This window comes from Cupressus sempervirens, chromosome 10, assembly GCF_028749045.1.
Source record: "Cupressus sempervirens isolate cs-2001-9-10 chromosome 10, ASM2874904v1, whole genome shotgun sequence".
NCBI classification, from domain to species: domain Eukaryota; kingdom Viridiplantae; phylum Streptophyta; class Pinopsida; order Cupressales; family Cupressaceae; genus Cupressus; species Cupressus sempervirens.
In genome coordinates, this window is record NC_143127.1 from 64,667,072 (window position 1) to 64,691,971 (window position 24,900).

Sequence of the window (24,900 nt, forward strand, 5' to 3'; positions counted from 1 at the left end):
TATCATACTAAAAATTATTTCATTGATAATATACATTAAATAATAATTATTTCCTATTTTTGTAATAGTTTTAATATAACTTTATTATCATTATTTATTTACTAACATTATATTATTTGATTATTATTAAAATTCTATCTAAAAATAGGGATATGACAAATCTACTCAATTCTAAGGATAATTGAACCTTTCTTGACTTTTGATAATTGACGACTTGCGTTGTTGGATAATTGACAACTAACAACCATCACTTGACAGGGGACTGAAAAGTGTAGGGTAGTTTCCAAAATGAGAGAAGAGGATGATTGAAAAGACTAGGAGGAAATTCCTCACGGAAGCCAGAGTCTGCTTGCCCTTGAGGAATCTTAATTCCTCGCCTACCCCTTATTTCCACCAAGGATCAATGACTGAAAACCTAAGGCAAAAGGTCCCCAAACTCACACAAATGAAAATGAGAACATGGAACGATGGGTTAGATCAAGTTTTGGATGATATTAATTGGAAATGAAGTAGAAAATTCAAAAATCCTCTCCATGCCTAGATTTCTGCCTTATATGAAACATGATGAAACTCGATAAACCTCTCCCTAACCTGCATTACAAAGAGAAGATAATGAAGGGATGGAGAATTCAAAAAGGGAAATTAGAGGTGGCGAATTGAAACAAAGTGAAGAGAAAACATTCCTCTAAGAGTGGCATATTCTGCCACCCCTATAGGAATCCAAATCCCTCCAACATGCTCAAAATCTGCCTTGCATTATGAGGCCTAAGATATCAGCCGTTGATTTCCAAGAGGCACAAAAATGGAAGAGGATGATGAGGAATGGAATGTTGTAATGAAAATTAACTAGTGTGGAGTTGAGAATTTGACAGAGGGAAAATCCCCCCTCTACCTCAATTTCCACCTTGTCCTTGTGATGCTGAAAACACAAATTCAAACTTCTAAACGCATGAAATGATGAACAAAACCTTGAACATGACAAGAGAAATCAAGCATTGGTAGAATAAGATGAGGAAGTAAAGAGTTTGAAAAGATTGAAAAGGTGAAAAGAAAATCTCTTGGAGTAGCAAATTCCATCACTGCAATAGGACTCCATAATCCTCCATCATACTCAAATACCTCCCCAAGAGAAGAGGCCTATGTGACTAATAATTAAAAGATAAAACATTCACTTGATTCCCTAAATCAAGTCAGCCCTGCAAATGGGTAGAAAATGATTAAATAAAATGGTTTTATTGGCTTAAAAAGGTTAACTTGGCCTTCATAGGAACATGCCTTTTCATGATGTTCATTCCCTATATAAGGGAGGAGGCATAAATTAATTTTAACATCAAAACAAAACAATTCATTCTGCTGCTCTAGAGCAGCGAATTATCTGAGCAGCTATTTTATCAGCACTAAGGAAGCGAACTATTAAGATGAGGAAGCAAATAACATTGAAGAGGACAGCGGGCCATCTTGGGAGGATAATTACATCCTTTCCAACAACTTTGAGAATCCAAAGGACTTCAATTTTGTACATAAAAGCCAGATTGTCTCCAAACATCAAAGCTAAGGAGGATCAGTAAGAAATGAAATTTGAGCATGTCATACACTACAAAACCTATTTACTTTCTAGACTGTAATGTTCCAACAATGATTCGAACAATCTATCTCTCTCTCTCTGCGAATTCTGGTATGGTGAAATGGTATGGATATGCCAATTTTAAGGCCGTATGGTGTCTGGGTTGTTAGTATGGCGAATGGAGAGGATGCCCGTACGGAAAATAGGCCTTACGTAGGGAGCTGATGGTTGTACGGTGGAGGTTGTACAGCCAGAAAAGGCAGCCGTACGTTGGCTGGACGTCCATACGGTGGGCTAGGTGTCTGTGTAGCAAGGAGTTGTACGGTTGACACTTGAGTGGCCGTCCAAAATAAGAGCCCCAATGGAAGGCTGTACAGTATGTAGAGATACCAAGCCATACGGTGTTGGTATAAGGTTGTATGGTGGGGAAATATGTGTGTCGTACGGTTAGGAGGTGAGGCAAAATAACTGAGTTTGTACAAATAGATTATGTAATAATGTGATTTGCAGGTGGAGGAGGGAGTGAGAACCGTACACCATAAACTATTAACTGATATTATTAATTAATGTCGAACAACAATGTAAACACTAAACAATGCTCATACCAGTTTGAAAGAACATTCACAGGTTGATAAGTATTTGCAAATAATGAGAGCACTCCAATTTTTCCAGATATAGACCGAATGGCGCACCAACAGAATAGGGTGAGGGTTGAATCCCACCGAAACCGCATGAGCCAAATAGGGAAGATCTTTCACTTTTGAAATGGTGAACAATACCGAACTCCAACAGGAATCCGCAGTACAAAGAAATATAATCCCAAAGCATACCTACAGACTTCCTACAAGCCGTGTTTAAATACCTGTCAGGGAAACCTTTCCGAGGGTGTACAAAGATAGCCGACGGCGACTCAAACTTCGAAAACAAAAATAAAAATATGTCCGAGATAAAATAAATCAATCGCCCCGTTACAAAGATTAAATTGTTATTTATTTTATAATGAGAACATTATAGTCCTCCCGTCCCCAAATTTACTTGTCCTCAAGCAAGTGTAATGCCGGGTGCTGGAGGATGTGCTCGCCTTCCCACATTGCATCCTCCAACAGTAGGTGTTGCCAGTGTACCAAGTATTTCTTCACAGTGCGGTTTCGTAGGGCTTTTTCACGCACTTCAAGAATCTTAGCAGGTTCCAGAATGAGCTTCCCTTCCTCATTGAGAGGCGGAAGGTCGGTAGTGACTGTGACGTTTTGTCCTATTGCCTTCTTCAGACAGAAAACATGGAAGACATTGTGAATGCGGCTACCCTCCAGAAGTTCCAATTCGTACGCTACCTCACCAATGCGACGGATCACGCGATAGGGACCATAAAAACGTGGCTTCAATTTCTCCTTACCTGTTCCTTTTAATGAAGACTGTCGGTATGGCTGAAGCTGGAGATAGACTAGATCCCCCACTTCAAAACTCCTCTCTATCCGGTGTCTGTCAGCGTACACCTTCTGTCGATTTTGTGCCTGCTGCAAGTTCTCTTGCAAACTCCTCAGTATGTCCTATCCTTCCTGAAGCCAATCCTTCGCCCTTGGAGCGCAACTGTCACCCAAAACTATGTCGATGAAGGAGAGGGGTTTGTGCCTATACAAGGCTTTGAATGGCACCATCCCGATAGACATGTGATACGTGGTATTGTAGCAATACTCCCAGAAATGGATCCATTTTACCCACACTCATTGTTGTGCCGAGACATAGTTCCGAAGGTAGCCTTCGAGCCACTTGTTCACAATCTTGGTTTGACCATCCGTCTGCAGGTGGTAACTCGTGCTAGGTGATAATTCTGTTCTTGCCATCCTAAACAATTATGTCCAGAAGATACTGACGAATCGTCCATCCCGATCACTGACAATGTTTCGAGGTAACCCATGCAGACGAAAGACTTCTCTGAAAAACAGATCGGCAACTTGTGCAGCCTGAAGGTCCGAGGGGATGGTGAAGAAATGTGCATACTTTGTCAACCTGTCAACCACCACAAAGATATAGTCCTTTCCGTTCACCTTGGGAAGACCTGTTATGAAGTCCATGGATATACTTTCCCGCTTATGTTCAGGAATTGGCAAAGGCTGTAACAGTCCAATAGGAAGAGTGTGTTCGGACTTGTTCTATTGGCAAACCATACATTCTCTTACATGCTGCAACATGTCCCCTTTTAGTCCCTTCAATGAAAATCTCTCCCGAATACTTCTATAAATTTTAAGGAAGTTAGGGTGTCCAACCAGAGGTGAATCATGTACTTCCTTCAGGATTTGCTTCAGTTTGGATTCTAGCACTAGGTACACCTGGTCTTTATAGTAGATGATATCATCCACCACTTTGTACCGATCATCGTGGGTGTGGTCATCCATTATTTCACAGGCAAATGTATTCTTGGAATATTCTACTAACAGTTGTGCCTTCCAGTCAGCTAAAATCTAGTCTAGCAAGAAGATGGTGGGTTTCCTGGACAAGGCATCTGCAACAACATTGTTCATCCCTTTTACATATTCAATGTCGAAATCAAAAGACTGAACTTTGCTTACCCATTTTTGTTGCCGTTTGTTCAAGTCCCACTACTGGAGGAAATATCTCAAACTGTTGTGATCCATACGGACAACAAACTTGACACCTACCAGATACTACCGGAACTTGGTTAGTGCATGTACAATGGCCAACATTTCTTTGTCGTAGATGGAATACAGGCGTTCTGCTAGTGTAAGCTTCCTACTCTCATAGGCGATGGTGTGTCTATCCTACATCAGAACCGCTCCAATGCCTTCCCCGAATACGTCGCATTCCAAAATGAATGGTCAGGTGAAGTCAGGCAGTGCAAGTACCGAGCAAGTGCTCATGGCCTCTTTTAGCTTATCAAAGGTGAGTTGTGCCTCTTCATTCCACTGGAAAGCCCCTTTCTTCGTTAGATCCATTAAAGGTGCGCTGAGCTGAGAAAATCCTTTGACAAATCTCCTGTAGTAACTGCACAATCTGAAGAATCCTCGTAGATCCGTGAGTGATTTTGGGAGAGGCCAGTCGAGGATAGCCTGAATCTTCTCCTGATGCACTTGAACCCTGTATCTACTAACAACATGCCCCAAATACCATATCACTATCATACCAAACTCACATTTGGACTGCTTGGCGAACAAGGATTGTTCCTCCATGATACTCAGAACTTCATTCAGATGCTTCAAGTGCTCCTCCCATGTCCTGCTATAAATAAGATCATCAAAGAATACCAATAGATACTTACGCAACTGTTTGTTGAAGATGCGATTCATGCATGATTGAAATGTAGCAGGTGCGTTGGTCAATCCGAACGGCATGACCAGGAACTCATAATGTCCGTAGTGGTAGCGGAAAGCCGTTTTCTCCACATCTTCCCTCATTCGGATCTGGTGGTATCCGGAACGAAGATCTATTTTTGAAAAATAGACTGCGCCATGTAGTTCATCCAGCAGCTCATCTATCCTTGGGATGGGATACCTGTTCTTTATTATTCCTTTGTTCAGCGTGCGATAGTCCACACATATGCGCATCGTTCCATCCTCCTTTTTGACCAGCACCACGGATGACACGAACAAGCTAGAACTGGGACGGATCCATCCTTTCTCTAGCAATTCCTGAATCGTCTGTTCGATCTTATCCTTGAATTTCTTGGGGTGGTGATCCGGTTTGGTTATAACTGGTTTTGCCCCTATTTCCAACTCGATTGTGTGTTCAAACCCCCAATGAGGTGATATGCTAAGAGGAATATCCATGAAAACTTTTTCATGCCTATTTAAAATATCCTGAAGTTCATCATCCTATGGAGGTGTTCGATGCCCCTTTATAGGTTTCGCCGAGATAAAACAATGCGCAGCCCACGCAACATCATTGTGCCGCCAGATTGCCTCCATTCAATGCGCGAAAACTTCCTTCGGACCTTCATTTGCCATCCCTCGGAGGACAACCTTCTTTCCGTCAACCACAAAAGTGAAGTGCATCCGCTTGAAACTCTAAGTGTACTCATCAAGGGTCTCCATCCACTCTATGCCCAAAATGACTTCCATGTCAACAAGGTCCACTATGAAAAAGTCCTCCGTCACTGTGTGATTCGCCATTGTGATGCTTAGCTGAGGAACAAGGTGCATGCAAGGCAGGGAGGTCTCTCCGGCAACCTTGACTTGAAAGCCTGTGTGTGCTTCCGTAAGGAGACTTCTTCGCTTTACCAAGGATGAGATTATGAAATTCAAAGTAGCTCCGCTATCCAACATCACCGTAACCCTTTGTCCTTGAAGGGTACCTCATACACGGAAAACTGTGCACCTCAGACTGCCAGCCAACGCAATAGATCCTTCGCGCTGTACCCAAGGCGGCAATCCTCTCCGTACGGTTTAAACTGGCCATGTTGGTGTCATTGTTAGGTTGGTTATCTTCGACCAGCATTTCTTCCTGTTTGTGTTTGTCCTCATCATTGGATACGACCTCGATGTAATGGATCTTCCCCTTCCCGAGGCATCGGTGGCCAAGCTCCCAAGGCCCCTTGCAATTGAAACACAATTTCCTCCTTCAGAGTTCTTGTCGGGTGGCTTCATCCAACGACAGCTTCTTGGGCGGAGGTTTGTCCCTCGGAAACATCAGCTATTTCGAATGTGAGTGACTTCAAGAGGATGAGGATGATGCCGACGACGATGCCATACTCCGTGCCTTACTGATTGCTTCCAACAAGGTAAACAGATTGAATCCCTTCACCCAACCTTTCAGCGGTTCCGCCAGTCCGTCCATGAAGAGAACGACCCACCTTCTTTCGGAAATGTCCGTGACCAACACCGAAAGTTTCTAAAATTCCGCAATGAACTGATCTATGGATCCAATTTGCCTTAATTGCACCAAATCTTTGAAATTGAGCTCAGGATCTTTCCCATCAAATCGTTCTATTAATCTCTCTGTGAATTCTGCATAAGTCTTTATTTGATCATGCCCTAATGTGGTGGTGTCGTGGTGCCACCATTCGTGCGCAACCCCCTCCAAGTGCAATGCAGTAAATTTGATTGCTTCTTCTTCCGACATAGGATTCAGCTGAAAGTAGGTATCGGCTTTCATTACCCATGCTTGTGCTAATATGGAACCCGATCCGTCAAATAGAGACAGATTCATCTTACTCAACTTTCTCCTGAGATCATCGTTGAAGTACCCTCTGTTTCCGCCTCCTAAGTATCTCATTCTCAAATCTACGTAATCTTTGTAGGAAATGTCTTCTTCAAGGTTTGCATTCTTCCAGTCTTCTCTCATCTCTTCGAAGGTTGGTTGTCTCTCTCTGTGATGTGCCTCTGTCCGTGGTGGAAAAGTCGGCATGGAAGGTCGAGAGCGTGTTGGCTGAGGGTGTGATTTACCCGACACTGAGTCCACGCTGTGACCATTTTGTTCCCCAGATAGTTTGTTCTCCGCCAACTTCTTGAGAGTTTCTTCCATGAGTCGTTGCGTATCAGTGATCTGTGCCTAATTCTGGGCAAGCTCTCTCAATAGTGCCACAAGTTTGGCACCGGTCGGTTCCCATTCATCAGCCATTCGATCAATGGAATGTGTCCTTCTCTTCCAACTATAAAATCCCATTCACTGTCCACAGGCTGGCAAGATCGAAGTGCTCAGATACCACTGTAATGTTCCAACAACGATTCGAACAATCTATCTCTCTCTGCGAATTCTGGTACAGTGAAATGGTATGGATATGCCAATTTGAAGCCTGTACGGTGTCTAGGTTGTTAGTACGGCGAATTGAGAGGATGCCCGTACAGAAAATAGGCCTTACACAAGGAGTTGATGGTTGTACGATGGAGGCCATATAGCCAAAAGAGGCAGCCGTACGTTGGCTAGAAATCCGTACAATGGGTTGGGTGTCTATGTAGCAAGGAGCCGTATGGTTGACACTTGAGTGGCCGTACGAAATAAGAGCCCCAATAGCAGGTCGTACAATATGTAGAGATACCAAGCCGTACGGTGTTGGTATAGGGCTGTAATGTGGGGAAATATGTGTCGTACAATTAGGAGGTGAGGCAAAATAACTGAGTTTGTACGGATAGGTTATGTAATAATGTGATTTGCAGGTGCAGGAGGGAGTGAGAGCCGTACACCATAAACTATTAATTGATATTATTAATTGTCGAACAACAATGTAAACACCAAACAATGCCCGTACCAGTCTGAAAGAAAATTCACAGGTTGATAAGTATTTGCAAATAATGAAAGCACTCCAATTTTCCCAGATACAGACCGAATTGCGCACTGACAGAATAGGGTGAGGGTTGAATTCCACCTAAACCACATGAGCCAAATAGGGAAGATCTTTTACTTCCGAAATGGCAAACAATACCAAACCCCAACAAGAATCCGCAGTACAAGGAAATATAATCCCAAAGCATATCTACAAACTTCCTACAAGCCGTGCTTAAATACTCATCAGGGAAACCTTTCCGAGGGAATACAAAGATAACCAACGGCGACAAAAACTTAGAAAACAAAAATAAAAATGGGTCTGAGATAAAATAAATCAATCGACCCATTACAAAGATTAAATTGTTATTTATTTTATAAAGGGAACATTACATAGACTCTAGGTAATTTCAAGTTCAAGTTGCAAGACTTTATCAATGAAATCAAACTTGGGATGTGCAAGAAGAAAGAGAAATTTGGTCAAATGCCTTTTGCCTCATTGTTTGGATGTGGAAGAAAGTGGAATTTAATGCAATTTCATTTTACATTACCCTCATTTTGTTTATTTCCTCTCAATTTTGTAAGCTTACTGAAATCTTTCCATTTGGTTTGCAAGGTAAATCGTTCAAGGAGAAGCTAGGAAGGCAAGGAGATAATGGCAGACCAAATTGAAGACTTCAAGGAAAGAACAAAGGGATGCTACAAGGTCAAGAGGTGAGCTCAAAACTTCAAATGAGAAAGAGGTTCAAATAAAATTATCAAAGTGCAAATTTGGAGATCAAGATCAAAATTGAGTTTAAGAAAACCAAAGAACAAATTTGCAAGCCCATAAGAAAAATTAGGGAATATTTTCATCAACTTGAAATTCCTCCTAAAATCCAAGTTTGCCTTAAATGGATCCAAGCCACATGAACGACTTCAACAATTCAAGAAGATCAAAGTCAAGGCATTGAAGGAGATATCAAGTTTGCAAGTACGAGTAAGTTTAAGTCATGGAAATGAGAAAATTTTCAAAAATGGATGGAGAAAATTTGAGAAGATGATACAAATTGGGAATATGCCATCACAAGGCTTGATAATGTTGAATATCAAGAAATTTTTTCTCATCACCAAAAGATTGATCTAATCTACATGACAAGAATGTTGAGGTGGCGCCTATTTGTTTTCTACCAATCAGAAAATTCCAATTACGCATGCTTCAATCATATTATGCCAAGTGTACAATTTTCTCATTGGCCCTCAAAAGTATTGTAGTTTTCTTATTGGCCCACAAGGTGGTGCCTTCATGTAATTGATTGATAGTGCGGCAACCCTAATTAGGGTTTGTAGGGATAAATCTTGTCTCTTAATACTAAATCAATCTTTGGCCTTCATTGTAACTGAACAACTATAAAGGCCAAGGCCTCCTCATTTGTAAGGGTTTGAAGTTAGATTCATTAGAGAAGAGCTAGTAGTAGAAGTAGAGTAGGAGAAGAGGCTTGATGAAATTGTTGTCATAATGCTATCAAAGCAATTGATGATTCATTGTTGGTCTTCATGGTGGATTACTTAGTGTTTCTTCGGAGTGTTGCATGGTTTCTTCTATTCCTCACTTAGATTAAATTTCATTTCGAGCCAAGTAGAAGTAGAAGTAGATAAATGGAAGATGTTGTTGAATGGCAATTAATGGTGAAGCTAGTGTTCCTACCTTTTGGTACTTATTGATTGTAAATAACAATGCAAGGTTAGTCTAGGCCTAAAATAAAAGTGCTTAACTTCTATTGGAGATGTTCATTTAGATTGTGCCTTCATATGGTATTTGGATGAACATTTGTTAGAAAGTAAAGTCCACAAATGGAAACCCTTGATCAGAGGGAAAACCCTGGTGGGGATGGTACCTACAAGATGATGTACTAATATAAATATTCCTTGTTAGAAGATGGACCCTATTAGGAGTCAATAAAAGTCATTCAGTACATATCAATCCCTGTTAGGAGACTTTGAATCCCTGTTAGGAGTTGTAGAAGGCAGATGAACCCACTGTCCAAACAGCTTCACAGGCAAGATCACTGAACTCACTATCCACCTGATCTCCGTATTATTCCTTGCAAAATAATAGAAATGAATTGTACTTGTACTTCCTCTTCTTCTATCCTGTCAACCGGACTTCTGCTCCTTCTGATCTCGATACCAGATCACCGACTTAGCATCCAACAATCCCTTGGATCTAGCATCCAACAATCCCTTGGATCGCTTACTCACATTTGCCAAATATTCTCGTCTTGTTCACACAATCTCGATCACAATACATGCATACAATCAAGGAAAATATCCTTCTTTTATACCATGTCCTCAAAACAATTCCTTGAGTTGGTCTTGAGGCTTTCCCAATTAATTATAATAGGACCACATTAAAGTAATTTATTATTTCGCAATTACACAACACTGTCGGCTCACAATCTTTACAACTTCTCAGATGTGCGACTCCAGACCTTGCGCACTTGCTGATGTCATCATCAAACTATGTAAAGTGCCTTGACAATTTTTGAAGTTCTATCCCTGTTTTTCTGCCTTAGGAATTTTGTCAGACACTTCCCTTACAGCCTCAGTTTGCTGATGTTTGTTGTTTTGCTATGATTTTTGAATGCCAATGATATTGATGAATACAAATGATTGGAAAATAACTAATTGGAAATCAAAGTGATATGCAACTTCTTTTTATTATTTTCCAAATGCAAGTACATGAAATTCTGATGTAAAATGCACACCTACAGCCAAGAGGTATTTTCACAAACACTTGGCATGCATCCTATGAATGACTATGCAATGAGACGTTTTTACAAACATTTGGCATACAAACTAAAAAGCTGAATTAAGTTGATTTCCCTTCAATACTTCAATGTTTACAATGACTGAATACTTTGGTAACAAAAAGACATATATTACTTGTCAAATGTATCCATCTACAATTGCCAAATGTAAATACCAAAAGAACCTGGAATAAGTAGCTGAGATGACATGCTTTTTGGCTTTGCTTTTTTTGGATTTGCTTTTTCGGACTGCTTTTTCGGATCTACTTTTTCAGACTGCTTTTTCGGATCTGCTTTTTCGGACTGCTTTTTCGGCTCTATTTTTTCGCTTTTCTTTTTTGGATCCGCTACAAAAACTGAAACCTTTCTCCTTGCCGACTGATGTCAAAAATTAGATGCACAGGCTGAACAAAAATCACTGAATATTATCTCCCAATTAATCACAAATGAATTGGCTGAATACCAATTCCTCCACTCCCAACTAGGGTTGATATCTCACAACCGAAATTGGCACCTTAAAGTCTTCAAACCCTCAAGCAAGTATGCAAGCACTAAGGCTCTCAGCACAATAGATGAATATGCAACTCAAGATGTGTAAAATGATCCTCCAAAGGCTCCTTATAAAGATTTCACAAGCAACTCCAAGAAGCTTCTAGAGGAATCCAGCAATTTATTCTTTTAAGTGACTTTTTGATATTTTATTATGTTAGTCACTTTAATATTAAATCAATTAAATATAAAGTTACTTTTTAATATTTCATTGTTTAGTAACCTTATAACTAATTAATTTAATATATCTTTTCCCCCTTATTTCTTCCTTTTTAGCCTCCGGAGAAAATAAAGGCTAAAATAAAATAAGTAGCTAGTGCCTATCAAAAAGGGGACATTACAGACTGTGCTCTGTTATTGTCTAACTTCACATATCACGATTCTATCTCAGTAAAGAGATACAAATCAATCATCAGAAATTGCTTCTCAAGAACTCTGTCTATATACTGCTCTCTATAAATCACGCATATCTTCTACATGTCTTCGACTTACTTGATGCGCAATTAAACTTGTCATCAGGACACAATGTGTCCTTAACTGCGCTTGACGCAGAACAACAATCCTCTATCCGTACAACCTCGTTCTTTGTCTGCTACTCTGCCAATCTTCACAAAATTGTTGCTATGTTGACATAAATGACAAACATAGTCATGAATGCAACATGCCAATCATGCTAACAATCTCTCCAATGCTTAAGATACTCCCCCAAAGGGATACCATCAACATTCATGTTAACAACATTGACAACATGAAAATCATTCCTGCATCCATAGAAAATAGCACCCTCCTATGCCTAGTTGGTAAGGCAAGGCAAGGATTGGTTAGAGGCTCACCCCATCATCAACATTGTCATCCATTCTTAGAGTTAGATTGGATTCTCTAAAACCTTTCCCTTTGCAAGCCATTTGTTTGGTTGGAAGTGATTGAAGTAGTTGAAATAGTTGATATTCATTGAAAGAATAGTGTAAGTCCCTTTGTGATAGCCAACATATCACATCATAAAACTGAGTTGAAGTCCACAATGAAGAAGGGACCTTGGGGATGTCTCATTCAATCACACAATCCATTCTACATTGTATCGCATATGAGCATTCTTGGTCAAGAGAGAGTTGGAAATTTGGTATTTGGTATTTCATCTTGGAATAATAAGTCTTCGATGTTGTATGTTGAAATGGAACACAACTCACATCAACACTACCTTAGTAAGTCTGTCCGCTACTAACATTGCATTATACTTATTCCTTAACAATGATGAGTTTTGAACAAAATCCATGCTAGAGATTTTATGATCTAAGTTCAACTTTTGTGTTTTTTCCTATATTAAGCCCATGTAATTGAATTCCATTTATATTTTCAACTTGATGTAGACGTTGTGTAAATGAAGTACTACTATGGTATATTACTAAGTTGTGTACGTGTATCATAAAATTTAATGTGTCTCCAGATTCATAAATTGCAATCAAATAATGAGTTAGCATGCTTCTGGTAAACTGTGGGGTTTGATGTGAAACTCCACACAGATTTTCATCTGAATTGTCGATTCAAAAATTTTAACAGTTTTTACCCAGAAGCGTATTGATTCATTTACCATGGACTGTGGAAATCTTATGTCTCTAAATTTCTAATACATAAAATGTGTTATGTGTATTATGCACACACAAAAGTGTGCACCTATATATTGCATGGAACCATACCACAGCACCCTTGGTACTATTGCAACCTTGCTATTGAATCTAGCTAAATTAGTAAATAATTATCCAGCGCTTGGAAAGAATTTGATATTGCTTTGTGTTGAAATAACTCTAATAGGAAAATAAAACACAAAGTAACAAGAAGATATCAAATGTGAATGCATTAGTTTCTTACAAGATTAGGGATTTTCTCAAATTGTCCTTTTGAATTTCTAAGTCTCCAACTTCCATCAGATGCTGCATCTAAGATTCCTGCAAAGTTCCTAACAGCAATGACTGATAGTTCTCTGCACAAAAGGAAAAGAGATACATTACACTAATTTGAACCTAAGAATCCAAACAATGAGTAGAACATACTATTTTAGTTATTAGGCCAACAAATTCAGTAACTGTAAAGACCTCCCGTCTGCACTCTATAATTTGCAAAGATATCATATCAGAAAGAGGAAACTCCTGTTTCTGACACTACACTCAGCATATAAGTTTTTTGTACATGTCTATTCCAATTATAAATCAGAAGAACTTAGGACTTGGGGCATATGCATGTGCCAACATTCTGAAACAGTTTAAAGGATATGCATCCAAACATTCCAAACAAGCCCAGATAAAATTAACACTGTAGGTCGTATATAAAGTTTCCCAATAAACACAGAAACTTCTCAAAATTGCTTGCAAATATTATTGTACTAACAATCTATGTGGAACCAAATAAAAAAAAAAGTACCTGAAAATTTTAGAAATGAAGATGTCAAGATCACAGAGCTACAGAAACTTTGGGGTAGACTTCTTAAAATATGGAAGGGAATGGTCAATAAGTAGATGCCAGTGTATGGCACCAACTAGTGGCAACAGTTTACAGGCAAACTCCACAAAACATCATTCAAAATTTAAATAATATCCGGCAAATCTGAAACACGGTGCATGGAACTTCTCAGAATCTCCTCAAAATTGCTGGCTATTATAGGAGAATTTTGGATACTTCTAGTCTTCATTTGCAAACATCTGAAACTGTGAAACCAACTACCTTGAGAGAGGACATAGGCTAAAATGTGGGTTCCCATAATGCCTCTATTTTTAGCAAAAGTGATATGTGAACAAGTAGCCTAAGTTCCAAGTTCCTCCAAAGGCTAATTGGTGAACAAAGGGGATCTCCAAAAATCTTGGAGAGCATTACAGAGTTGTTATTGATAACGAGTTCATGTGGCCTTGGTAAGACTAGTGATGCTTTCAGAATCAGCTTCGACATTTTGGGACCTCTCCAAACTTCTTGGAGGAGCAAGCTATTTTAGTCAAACACCTGATCGCCAATGATCACCATCCCAAGTCATTAGTATCATGTTGGTATAATCAAATTTTCTAGGTCGTTTCAATGCTTTTTACAACTTAGATTGATTATTAAGTTGTTAGCATTTAATTAATTAGTCACTTAAGTTGTCTAATGGTCAAAAATAATGAAGGGACAACTTAGTGTAATATCTCATTAGCAAAATGTTGAACATCTAGGCTTGAGGGACTTTGCATGTGAAAAATAATATTAATTCTCCTATCAGTATTTTGTGAAGGAGCTTGAGGGCTCATTTGGGAATTTAGATTTGGAAATATTATTAACTTATTTGCTTTTGTTTCTGGATATAATCTAAGTGCTTCCAAATTTTATTAAAGATGAAACACCTCTTGGAGTTGCTGGTTCGAAGAGTTAAACTGCCCTAGCTAGCTATTGTGGTTGCATATAGAGATCCATTGTGCTATGGATTGACTCTTCAGGTTATGGGTTACAGATATGGAGGTTTCTGATGTTCTTTGAAGTGGAGATTTTCAAGTTATTTGTAAAGAGTTTGTAAGCCAAATTGGAGGAATCTTCTTGCTGATTGTACCATTCAATTCTGGTAGTTCATACCATCTTTTGCAAGTCGTACACCTCATCAATGTTGTCAGATTTCCACAGTCCATTAGAATTCAATTTAGTAGCTTCTGGTTTTGATTTAGAATGTATTTTTAACATTAAGTTTTGGATCACACTCCATGATTTATCATCAAGATGTAAGAGAGTGCAAGAGATGCAAAAATGCAAGATCGCATCTCTTGTACTCTCTTACATCCTCACGATGGATCATGGAGTGTGATCCAAAATGTTGATGCTAAAAATACACACACAACCATGCACCTCATTTTTGACCATACAACTTCACTTACGGGTACAAGCTAAGTTACCAAGTTCGCCCCTCAACATGCAAATTCGACATTCGATTCGTAGCTACTTCGAAGTCGGTTCCAGTTCTTGTCAAATTCGTCATTTGTTTGATGAATTCCCTGTGGATTCTCTTTTTCGGACCCTAGACGAATTTGGGCAAATGTCCAGCGAATTTTGTAGTTGACAAAGAACTAGAGAGGAATTTAGAGCTAATTTGGAGCGAATTTGGGTGTGCAACCAAAAAAGTTTGACTTTTTAATGTTTTTATTGTTTTGAAAAGGCATTCTTTTGGTTTAAATATTATCTGATTTATTATCCAACCGACCCAACATTAAAACACACACTCCATATAGTGGTGTATGAACTTATTTGCTGCAGCATAATTTACATATATATATAAATAATAAAAATAAAAATAAAAAATCTTGTATGGATGAACCCAAAACGAACCTGAACCTGGCCCCAAAAAATTTTGATTGAATTTTGAACCCAAATGTCAAACCCGCATCTGAACCAGAATCCGAACCGGCAACTTAGTGTACAAGGGTTTATTTGTTAGTATGATATTTTTGTTTGATGCAAAATGAATGTCATAGCAGGCTGTACTGATTGGAGAGTGTTGCAGCAATCATGAAGCTGCTGTACATTTTGTCCTTGCTAGGTTGTACACCCTATTAGGGCATTTGAAATGTAGTATGAAGAGTGTTCTTTTAAGGGCATATGTCTCCTTGCTTGAGATCACCTAGGGCTTATTTCAAGGTTCCATGTCATTCCGGAAATGAGAAATGATCATGTGATGAGTTTGGTTGGTGCCCATGCACACTGCATATACTGTACCAGTAGTACTAATGCCCTGTTTCAGACTTGCTTGTGACTGAATTATCTTTTAGTCTGATATATCTCTCATGTTATGATTGGAGGGATTTTGAAGTGCATTGAAGTTGTAGTTCCAATTTGGGTGTGAATTAGACTTCTAATCAGCATTCCAGAGGGATAACAGCATGTATGCCAGTCTGATTTGACACTAGGACAGCAGCGAACAAGTTTATTTTCAAAGCTGCACTATGTTGAATAGATCATTTCTTGTTGAGTTCTTGGTCTTATTGAATATCCAAGTTATTCAGTTCATATTTTGGGGTGTTAGAGCAGTTGTCTTGTACCAGCACTTTATATCAGCAATTATTCAGTGTTTATATGGTATATGGACTTGATCTTGTAATGCTTTGGGTAGTCATACCACTAAGAGTTATTATTTCTATGCCGTTGTGTCATAAACACTGGATGGCAGTACCACGAATGGGTTTAAACTTGTTTCTTGCTGATATACTTGCCCCAGTGGATAAGTTGATGATGTTTGTTTCACTTCAGTATTACATATGCACTCCGCTTGAATAAGTGGTACTGGCTGGCTTGGCGCTTAGTGATTTACTTTCAACTGCTGTAATTTTAATTGATATGTAGATCTTTTCACCATATGCTCTTACCTTGACCATCATCGGAATTGGGTGATCAGAAAGCGAAAAGGGTAGTGCACTTAAATCTCACTTTAAGTTGATGCGATTTAAATAAAGAAAAAGAAAACAAGAAAATATTAAGGTGGTTATTACAGCTCTAGCTAGGAGGAGGTTGCAAAACAAAAGTAAAATCCCAGTTATTTGAACTGGTCAAAAAGCAAAACTTAGATTAGCTTGTATTGGAGAGACCTTCAACTCTGAGATCTACACAGAATATTATGTTTGTGTTTTTCTTTAATTCTATAGGTATCAGTTAAAATAGATAAGATTAAAGATATGAATCTCGAAGTGGTCTCCAAAAAACATGAAGCAAAATTGTGATGCAAAAATTATGGGAAGATGGAGAATGACCAGCCTTTAATAAGAATTCCCTCCAAACTTACTACTTTGTGCATCTAAGGCGGCCTAATACCTCGCTCCTCAATAGCCAAACGGATTACACGTAGAACAAAAATTGATAGATACAGAAGTGCTATGAAATACCTCTTTGTGAGCAAAACGATATCAATACTCTGACGAGTCCCACTTCCTTCATCTGGAATTCTCAATGCGTGAAATACTTTACCATCATACAGTTTCTCCAGTCTGGAATTCAAACCCAAGAACAAAAACATCATACAACCAATAGAAAACCCGGTAATCTAACATGAATTTTAATTCATAATAATTAAAGGATAATGCAAGAAATAAATGACCTGTTGCCCACCACGATTTTCGAGTCTTGTCCAGACTCTTCGTCTGATATGAGGAATTGCACAAATTTGTAGATTAGAGCCCCAAAAATTATCAGCATGTACATTATCTCTGCTCTAATTATCAGCATGTACATTATCTCTTGCCTACTTCGCAATTGAATTCAATTTAGAATACTTGGGAACCAAAAAGACCAATGAATTTACCCTCCTGAATTCCTTCGTAATGAAGTTTACAGCCCCACCCAACAAATAAAGTCTTACCCGTACTGATGAAATCAAATTGTCTGTGGCACTAATTTATTTTTTATTGAACGAGAGAGCTAATGCGGCGTCGATGACGACGTCATTCCAAGATAATTAACTACCGGTGCAAGGGGATAGTTGATTTGAATTGTGAGATATTCTGTTTAGTTTTCATGTGTTAAGTTCATTCACCAGTATGCAATTGTTATCATTTGACCTGCAAACTACTATAAAACCATCTTTCTCTCCTCTCTCCCCACTTTTTTCCCTTTTCTTTTGATTTCCTTTTTCTTTCTTTTTCTAAGATAATTTAAAATATATTTCAAATCATCATCATTTTCCTTCTCTACCCTTTCCCCCACTCCCTCTCCCCTCTCTCCTCTCTCCTCTCTACCCTTTCCCCCCACTCCCTCTCCCCTCTCTCCTCTCCCCTCTTCCTTCTATTTTGTTCTTTCACATCTACTCCATCTTTTTCTCTTACATTTTCTTCTGCTCCTTTAGGGCCCGTTTGGTTGCTGGAATATAAATTAAGCATTGGCATTCGGAATGCTGGCTTTGGGATTCTAGAATTTGGAATCCTGTTTATGATTAGAGAATTCAATTTGGGACTGTTTGGTTGACCAAAAATTCATTATGAGAATATAGATTTCTCTGTTTGGTTGCACATTGTGAAATTGGAATACCAACCAGAATATACGGAGGAGAATCACTGGTCTGATATTGATTTCCCTGAAGCAGAGGCTCTGCTGTTACTCTTCACTTCAAGAGAATACATTCTTCCCCCATTTTTGAAATCCATGAAAAAGCTGAAAGTTCTGATGGTATTCAATTGTTGTACAAAGAGGGCAACAGTGAAAGGTCTAGATGTCTTATCTTCACTCCCTGAACTCAAGAGCATACGGTTGGAGAGGTTGATTTCACCCCTTGTTGAGAAACAAAGCATTGAAGAACTACAGAGCATAGAGAAGACGTCATTGAGCTTATATGAAGGATTTGGAAGTATATTCACATTTGATACAACCAAGCTACAACATTTTAACCTCAACCACAGTAGCGATTTGGAAAAGTTGCCCGTTGAGAGTTGCAATATGCCTTATTCGATGCATGCATTGATAAATCTTGGATCCAAGTGTGCAGATTTTTTTATTTATTTTTAAATACACCTTTGTCAAGAATTCATTAAATATAATTTACTGAAATAAATTTCATCCATTTCTAAACCCGCAAGCTCACGGAAATTTGGAGCGAGAAGAATTTAATCATTTGAAAAGAAATGCTCTGTAATGGTAATAAATGAAGCATTTCCCTCAAGAATATCTTAAACATTGGCAACGAACAGAGAAGATATGTGCAGAGGCGAGAATGGGGAAAAATCACGTGTTGCAAAATGAGCGATCAAACAGCGTAGCGGACATGAAAAACAATTTTATTTCAATAACGTGTAATACTCATTTTTTGAAAAATGGAATTAAAATGGGTATTTGCACAATTCCACCTATTTAGATGGAATACCAAATCTTGGTTTTGGGGGGCAAATAAGGATACCGGATTCTAATTTTTCTAATTCTCATTCTCATTTGGTGGACCCAAACAGTGGATTTGACAATTTTGAGAATTGCGTATTCTAATTCCTACTCTAATCCACGATCCAAACGGGCCCTTAGATCCTACTTCTTCATTGTCTCTCCTCTCTTCTCCTCCTCTTTTTCTTCTTAGTCTTCTTCTTTATCTCCTCCTCATCCTTATCCTCTTCTTTTTTGTTTCTCCTATTTTTCTTTTTCCTCCTCCTCCTCCTTCGCTCATTCTTTATTCTCTTGCTTCTCCTCCTCTTCTCCCATTCTTCTCCTCTTCCTCTCTCTTTCTCCCTCCCTCCAAATTTGTTCTCCTCCCCAATATCCTCTGCTTCTTATGATCCTCCTTGCTCCTCCTCCTCCTCCTTCTCTACCTTCTTCCTCGTCTTCTTTTCCTTCTCGTTAAATATAAACATAAACATGAAATTGATTACTCGTATGATTAATCATCTTTGTATACTAATGCTTATTCTAAATATAACTATGCAATAATATATCAATAATAAATATAATTGCATCATCACATCCATGGGTAATATGTCTCCCCACCACTATATTCATATAGATCACCTGACCCAATATTGGGTCCTTCAAATGACCCCCTCCTTCGTCTTCCCTTTCCTTTCATCCTCTTTCCCATTTGTTTTATGCTCAATACATTATATGATTTACTATTTTCATTAAACATTTATCATACATATTTACCTCTAAGGTGTGCATTTCATAAACTTATCCATTTTTTCTTTTTTCTTTTTTAAATCAAGACTTCTTAACCTTGTATTAAAAAAAGCACAATAAATCACAATATCACTATTTTACTTTTTCTTCAACTTCTACTTCTTGTTTGTTTTATTTCCTCATACTCCTCCTCTGCCTTCTCCTTCATTTTCTCCTCCTCCTCCTTATTGATCTTCTTCTCCTTCACATAAGCATAAAATTGATTACGCATATAATTATTTATCTTTATAGACTAATGATTATTCTAAATACATTTATATAATAATTTATCAATAGCAAATGTTTTTGCATCATCACATCCATGGGTAATATACCTCTTCTACCACTATATTGATACTAGTCACCAACCCAATATTGGGTCCTTCTATTCACCCGCCTCCTTCACCTTCCCCTTCCTTTCCTTCTCCTTCCCATTTGTTTTATGATCCATACATTATAGCTAGAGTGAGTTTCACAAACCATGCCCCTCATCTCTTTGATAATGAGTATGTCTGGTGCACTTCAAATCAGTCAGGGACCAATGATTGAGACTTAATTTGCTATGCCTGTTAGGATACACATAGAGAAGATTTCACTTCACCATCAAAAACATGTGCATCCTCCATACATTTCTCGAAATTATATTGACTCATGTCTCTTTCAATAGAAAACTTTCCTACTCTACTCAAAAGCAGGGTTTTCCTTTCTCAAATTACTTTATTTTTTCATGAACTTCATAAAATGCTTTTAAAAATCTAATAGGAAAAATAAATTTCTTTAATAATTGTTAAAGATTACATCCAATAAGGAAAATAAATTTAGATTATGTAGTTTATCCTACTTTAGTGATTTCAATAACCCTCAAAGAAACTAATATAGTAGATATGATTCTCCATCATTCTTTCTAATGCTAAATGTTTTCTTCACCTTATCCAACTGTACAAAAATTTACTTAAGTTTTCAAAGAGTTGAAATTTCATCTTTTCCTATTTCCCACTCTACTAAATATTTTTATGAAAGCAACGTAAGCCACTTCCCATAAATATTTTAATTCATATTCCAAGACAAAATCATGTCATAACAATTTTAAAAGGAAAAATCCCCTATTCTTTTAAGATGTGTCTACTATTTCATGTTTTCTTTACAAATTTCTATATAAAAATAATTGTTTAAAGTATTAATCAAAATCACATTGCACGTGCAAATTCACAAAAAGATTAAAATATTTGGGCCATGTCTTCAAAGATTGTTCTACTCCTATGGATCAACTATCATGCTCGACATAACTCTTCAACTATCACTAGTTACACTTAAAACAAGAGACACAAAGTGTTAAAGTTCGTTATTTGATCTATGAAATCTAGTGAAGAGCATTGAAACAATAGTTGCACTTGCAAGGTGAGTGCACCAAGTTGTGGTGCCAAAAGGATGACACCTTTTTATTTTTTTCAAAATATCCAATAGCATGCACACATTGTAGCATGGGCTTAGGCTTGTGGAGCCCAGACCATAGTGCATATGTGTTATAGTGCATATGCACCATGGGATTCTCCATAGCACATGCGTGCTATAGCATGTACGTGCTATTGGAAATCACATTTTTAAAAATGCCTACTTCCTCTCTCCCCCTCCCTCGTTCCCTCTCTCTCCCTCTTCCTCCTCTCTCTCTCTCTCTCTCTCTCTCTCTCTCTCTCTCTCTCTCTCTCTCTCTCTCTCTCTCTCATCCCCTAGTTTATGTCCCACTCTCTCTTTCTATGCATCATATCCCATAGACTCTTTGAACCCCCATCCTCTAATCTTTATAAATCTCTCCCTCTCTCTCTCCTATCCCCTTCTCTCTCTCTCTCTCCCTCTCTCCCTCTCTCTCATTCCCTATTTTATGACCCTCTCTCTCTCTCTCTTTCTATGCATCCTATCCCATGTACTCTTTGAACCCCCATCCCCTACTCTCTATCAATCTCTCCCTCTCTCTCTCTCTTATGCCCCTCTTTCTCTCTCTCTCTCTCTCTCTCTCTCTCTCTCTCTCTCTCATCCCCTACTCTCTTTCTCCATCTCTCTCTCTTCCTCCGTCCCTCCCACACTCACCAATCCCCTACTTTATGTCCCTCTCTCTCTTTCTATGCATCCTATCCTATGTACTCCTTGAACCCCCATCCCGTACTCCCTATTAATCTCTCCCTCTCCTCTACTATATGCCCCTCTCTTTCTATGCACCCCATCCTATGTACTCTTTGAACCCCCATCCCCTACTCCCTATCAATCCCTCCCTCCCTCTCTCTCTCATATCCCCTACTTTCTCTCTCTCCCTCTCCCTCCCTCTCTTGCTCCCTCTATTCCCCCTCCCTCCTACGCCCTCTCTCTCTCCCTCTCTCTCCCCTCCCTCTCTCTCCCCCCCTCTCTCTCTCTCTCTCTCTCTCTCTCTCTCTCTCTCTCTCTCTCTCCCCCTCCCTCTCTTTTCCTCTCTCTCCCTCTCCCTCCCTTTCCCTCTCTCTTTCACCTTCCCTCCCCTACTCTCTTGAGCTCTATCTCTATTTTACCAGAATTTGCCTTAGGGAAAAATTCACCCAAGACCAATAAGCACAATAACTAGCACAAATAGACCAACAGAGTATGATCAAAATAACAATATGATATTCAATTCATTGTATAGTACACTAAAGGTGCTTGTATATAAAGGCCTCTATGATGCATCTAGAATGTCTAGGAGTTAGCAATATGATAAGCTCCACAACTAAGCACATGTCCACCAGGAATGGGTTATCCTCCATTAAGCATAGGAGTTAGTGCAATGATGAGAGGATAAGCCTACAAAGGTGTGTCACGTACAATTATGTTGTAGACACCATGTGCTTAATTAAGAGTATGAATAAGTGTGTTGTCAACATGACAACTTAGTTGATTATGCAAACTCTAGTGTTGTAGACACCATGTGTTAAATTACAATTGCTTACTCTTGTGTTGTCAATAAGACAACTCATATGAGCACCCAAACTCCTAGTTGTCTAACCTAAGAAATAATAAAATAATGCATTATCCTAAGTAAACTTAAGCAAAGTGTAAATAATAATGATTTACACTAACACCCTCCCTTAAGTGCAACTTAGGGGAATGCACTTAAGCTCACAAAAGCTATGATGAAATGCATGATGGGTCCCGGCTACTAGGCCATGTTAGATACCCAAGTACAAATGCAATGCTGAAATGCAATGAAATCTCTCTGCAAATGGAGAAAGAGGGAAAACCTCATGGGAAAAACCCTCCTCCAAAAAGAGAGATATGTATAATAAAGAAGAGAAGGATCATGTGACCCCTCCAATGAAAAATCCTTCAACCCCAAGAGATCTCAAAAATGAAGATACTTAACCTATGTGAAGGGCTTGGTGAATATGTTGACTACCTATTGCTCAGTAGGATAGTACTACAATGAGATGACATGCTCATGAATCAGCTCTCCGATGTAGTGCATATGAACCTCAATATGTTTGGTGCACTGATGTTGCACTAGATGTTTTGAGATTTCAATAGCACTCTAGTTATCACAATGTATGATTGTGGGGTCTGGGTAGATCAAATCCAAACTCCTTCAGAATCTATTGTAGCCAAATAGCTTTTGTCGTCGCATTAACAGCTCCTTGATACTCAGCCTCAATCAATGAGAGAGCAATGGTGTTCTACTTTTTACTCTGCCAACAAATGGGGCCAAAACCAAGATGAAACACATATCCTAAAGTAGACTTGCGAGAATCAAGATCCCCTACATAGTCAGAGTCAGTATATCCCACTAACTGAAATCCTGTACTAGCTGCATAGTGTATCCCATGTGTATGTGTACCCTGGATGTAATGTAGGATGCGTTTGGCTACCTTCCAATGAAGTTCATGTGGCTCTTGCATGAAGCAAGAAACCATGCCAACTGCAAATGAAATGTCAGGGCGTGTATGTGTCAAGTAGATGAGGCTTCCCACCAATTGTCTATAGGAAGTTGCATCAACAAGTGGACTGGAACACTTCATTTCTAACTTAAAACCTAAAAGAAATGGGGTAGCCGCAACCTTGTAGTCACTCATGTGAAATCGAGCTAGAAGATCAAGAGTATACTTGGGCTATGATAGTGTGATCCCTGATGAAGACTGATGTATCTCTATACTAAAGAAATAGTGTAGTAGACCCAAGTCTTTCATTGAAAACCTATCCTACAAAGTAGCCTTAACATTGTCGATGATGGATACAGTACTTCCTATAATGATCAAGTCATCCACATAAAGTACAAGGAGCAAATGTGAATCATCCCTCTGAAGAATGTAGACATTCAGACCAGAACGACATCTGGTGAAGCCTTTGGAGAGAAGGAAGGAATCAATCTTGGCATACTAAGCTCTGGGAGCTTGTTTAAGTCCATAGATAGACTTCTTCAATTTGCAAACCCAGGTAGAATCTTGTATGAATCCTTATGGCTGCTCCATATATATCTCCTCATATAGATCACCATTCAAAAAAGTGCTCTTCACATCCATCTAATGAACAAGCCATCTCTGAGTTGTTGCTATAGCTATTGTCAAAAGAATGGAATTCATCTTTGCCATTGGTGCAAAGGTCTCAGTGTAATCAATGTCAAATACTTGAGAAAAACCTTTTACAATGAGTGGAGTCTTATGTTTATCCACACTTCCATCCATTGCCGATTTGGTCCAATAGATCCACTTACACCGAACCAATTTTCTTCCCTTAGGAAGAGAGACTAAGTCCCATGTATCATTTCTCATAAGAGAGTTATACTCTTCCTCCATTGCTCTATCCCATTCGAAAATAACTAATGCTTCTTTAAATGATTGTGGATCTAAAGAAACTACAATATAAGCATGTGGGACTGAATTGTGTTGTGATCTTGTCCTCCTTGTATCAGAAGGATTCCCTGCCAATTGTCCTACCGCATCCAATTTCTACTTAGCCCATCTAGGTCTAGTGGAAGAAGATGTGGAAGGAGTATCCTCAATCTCAACTAGTTGATGCCTATGTGTTGGTCGGGGATGAACATCTTCCAAGTCACTATTTTCACTATCACTCTCTTCAATGAAGGAGGAAGAAGGAGGAGTTGAATAAGAAAAGATTGGACAACTTTCTTCAAAATGTACACTCCTCTCATAGAATATATCATGTGTCTCT

General features: G+C 38.7%; 1 protein-coding gene across 1 annotated transcript in view; it reads right to left on the reverse strand.

Annotated features, from left to right (window-relative positions):
• LOC149532579 (plasma protein) overlaps window positions 1-17,647 on the reverse strand; it is a 129,572-nt gene extending 111,925 nt beyond the window's left edge. The window contains exons 1-3 of the mRNA XM_089803234.1: window positions 17,207-17,647; window positions 16,995-17,096; window positions 12,982-13,093 (exon numbers count right to left, since the gene is read on the reverse strand). Of these exons, the coding sequence (XP_089659360.1) occupies window positions 12,982-13,093; window positions 16,995-17,096; window positions 17,207-17,340 (348 nt within the window). The 5' untranslated portion in view covers window positions 17,341-17,647. The remainder of the gene's footprint in view (window positions 1-12,981; window positions 13,094-16,994; window positions 17,097-17,206) is intronic.
• Between the last annotated feature and the right edge of the window lie 7,253 nt (window positions 17,648-24,900).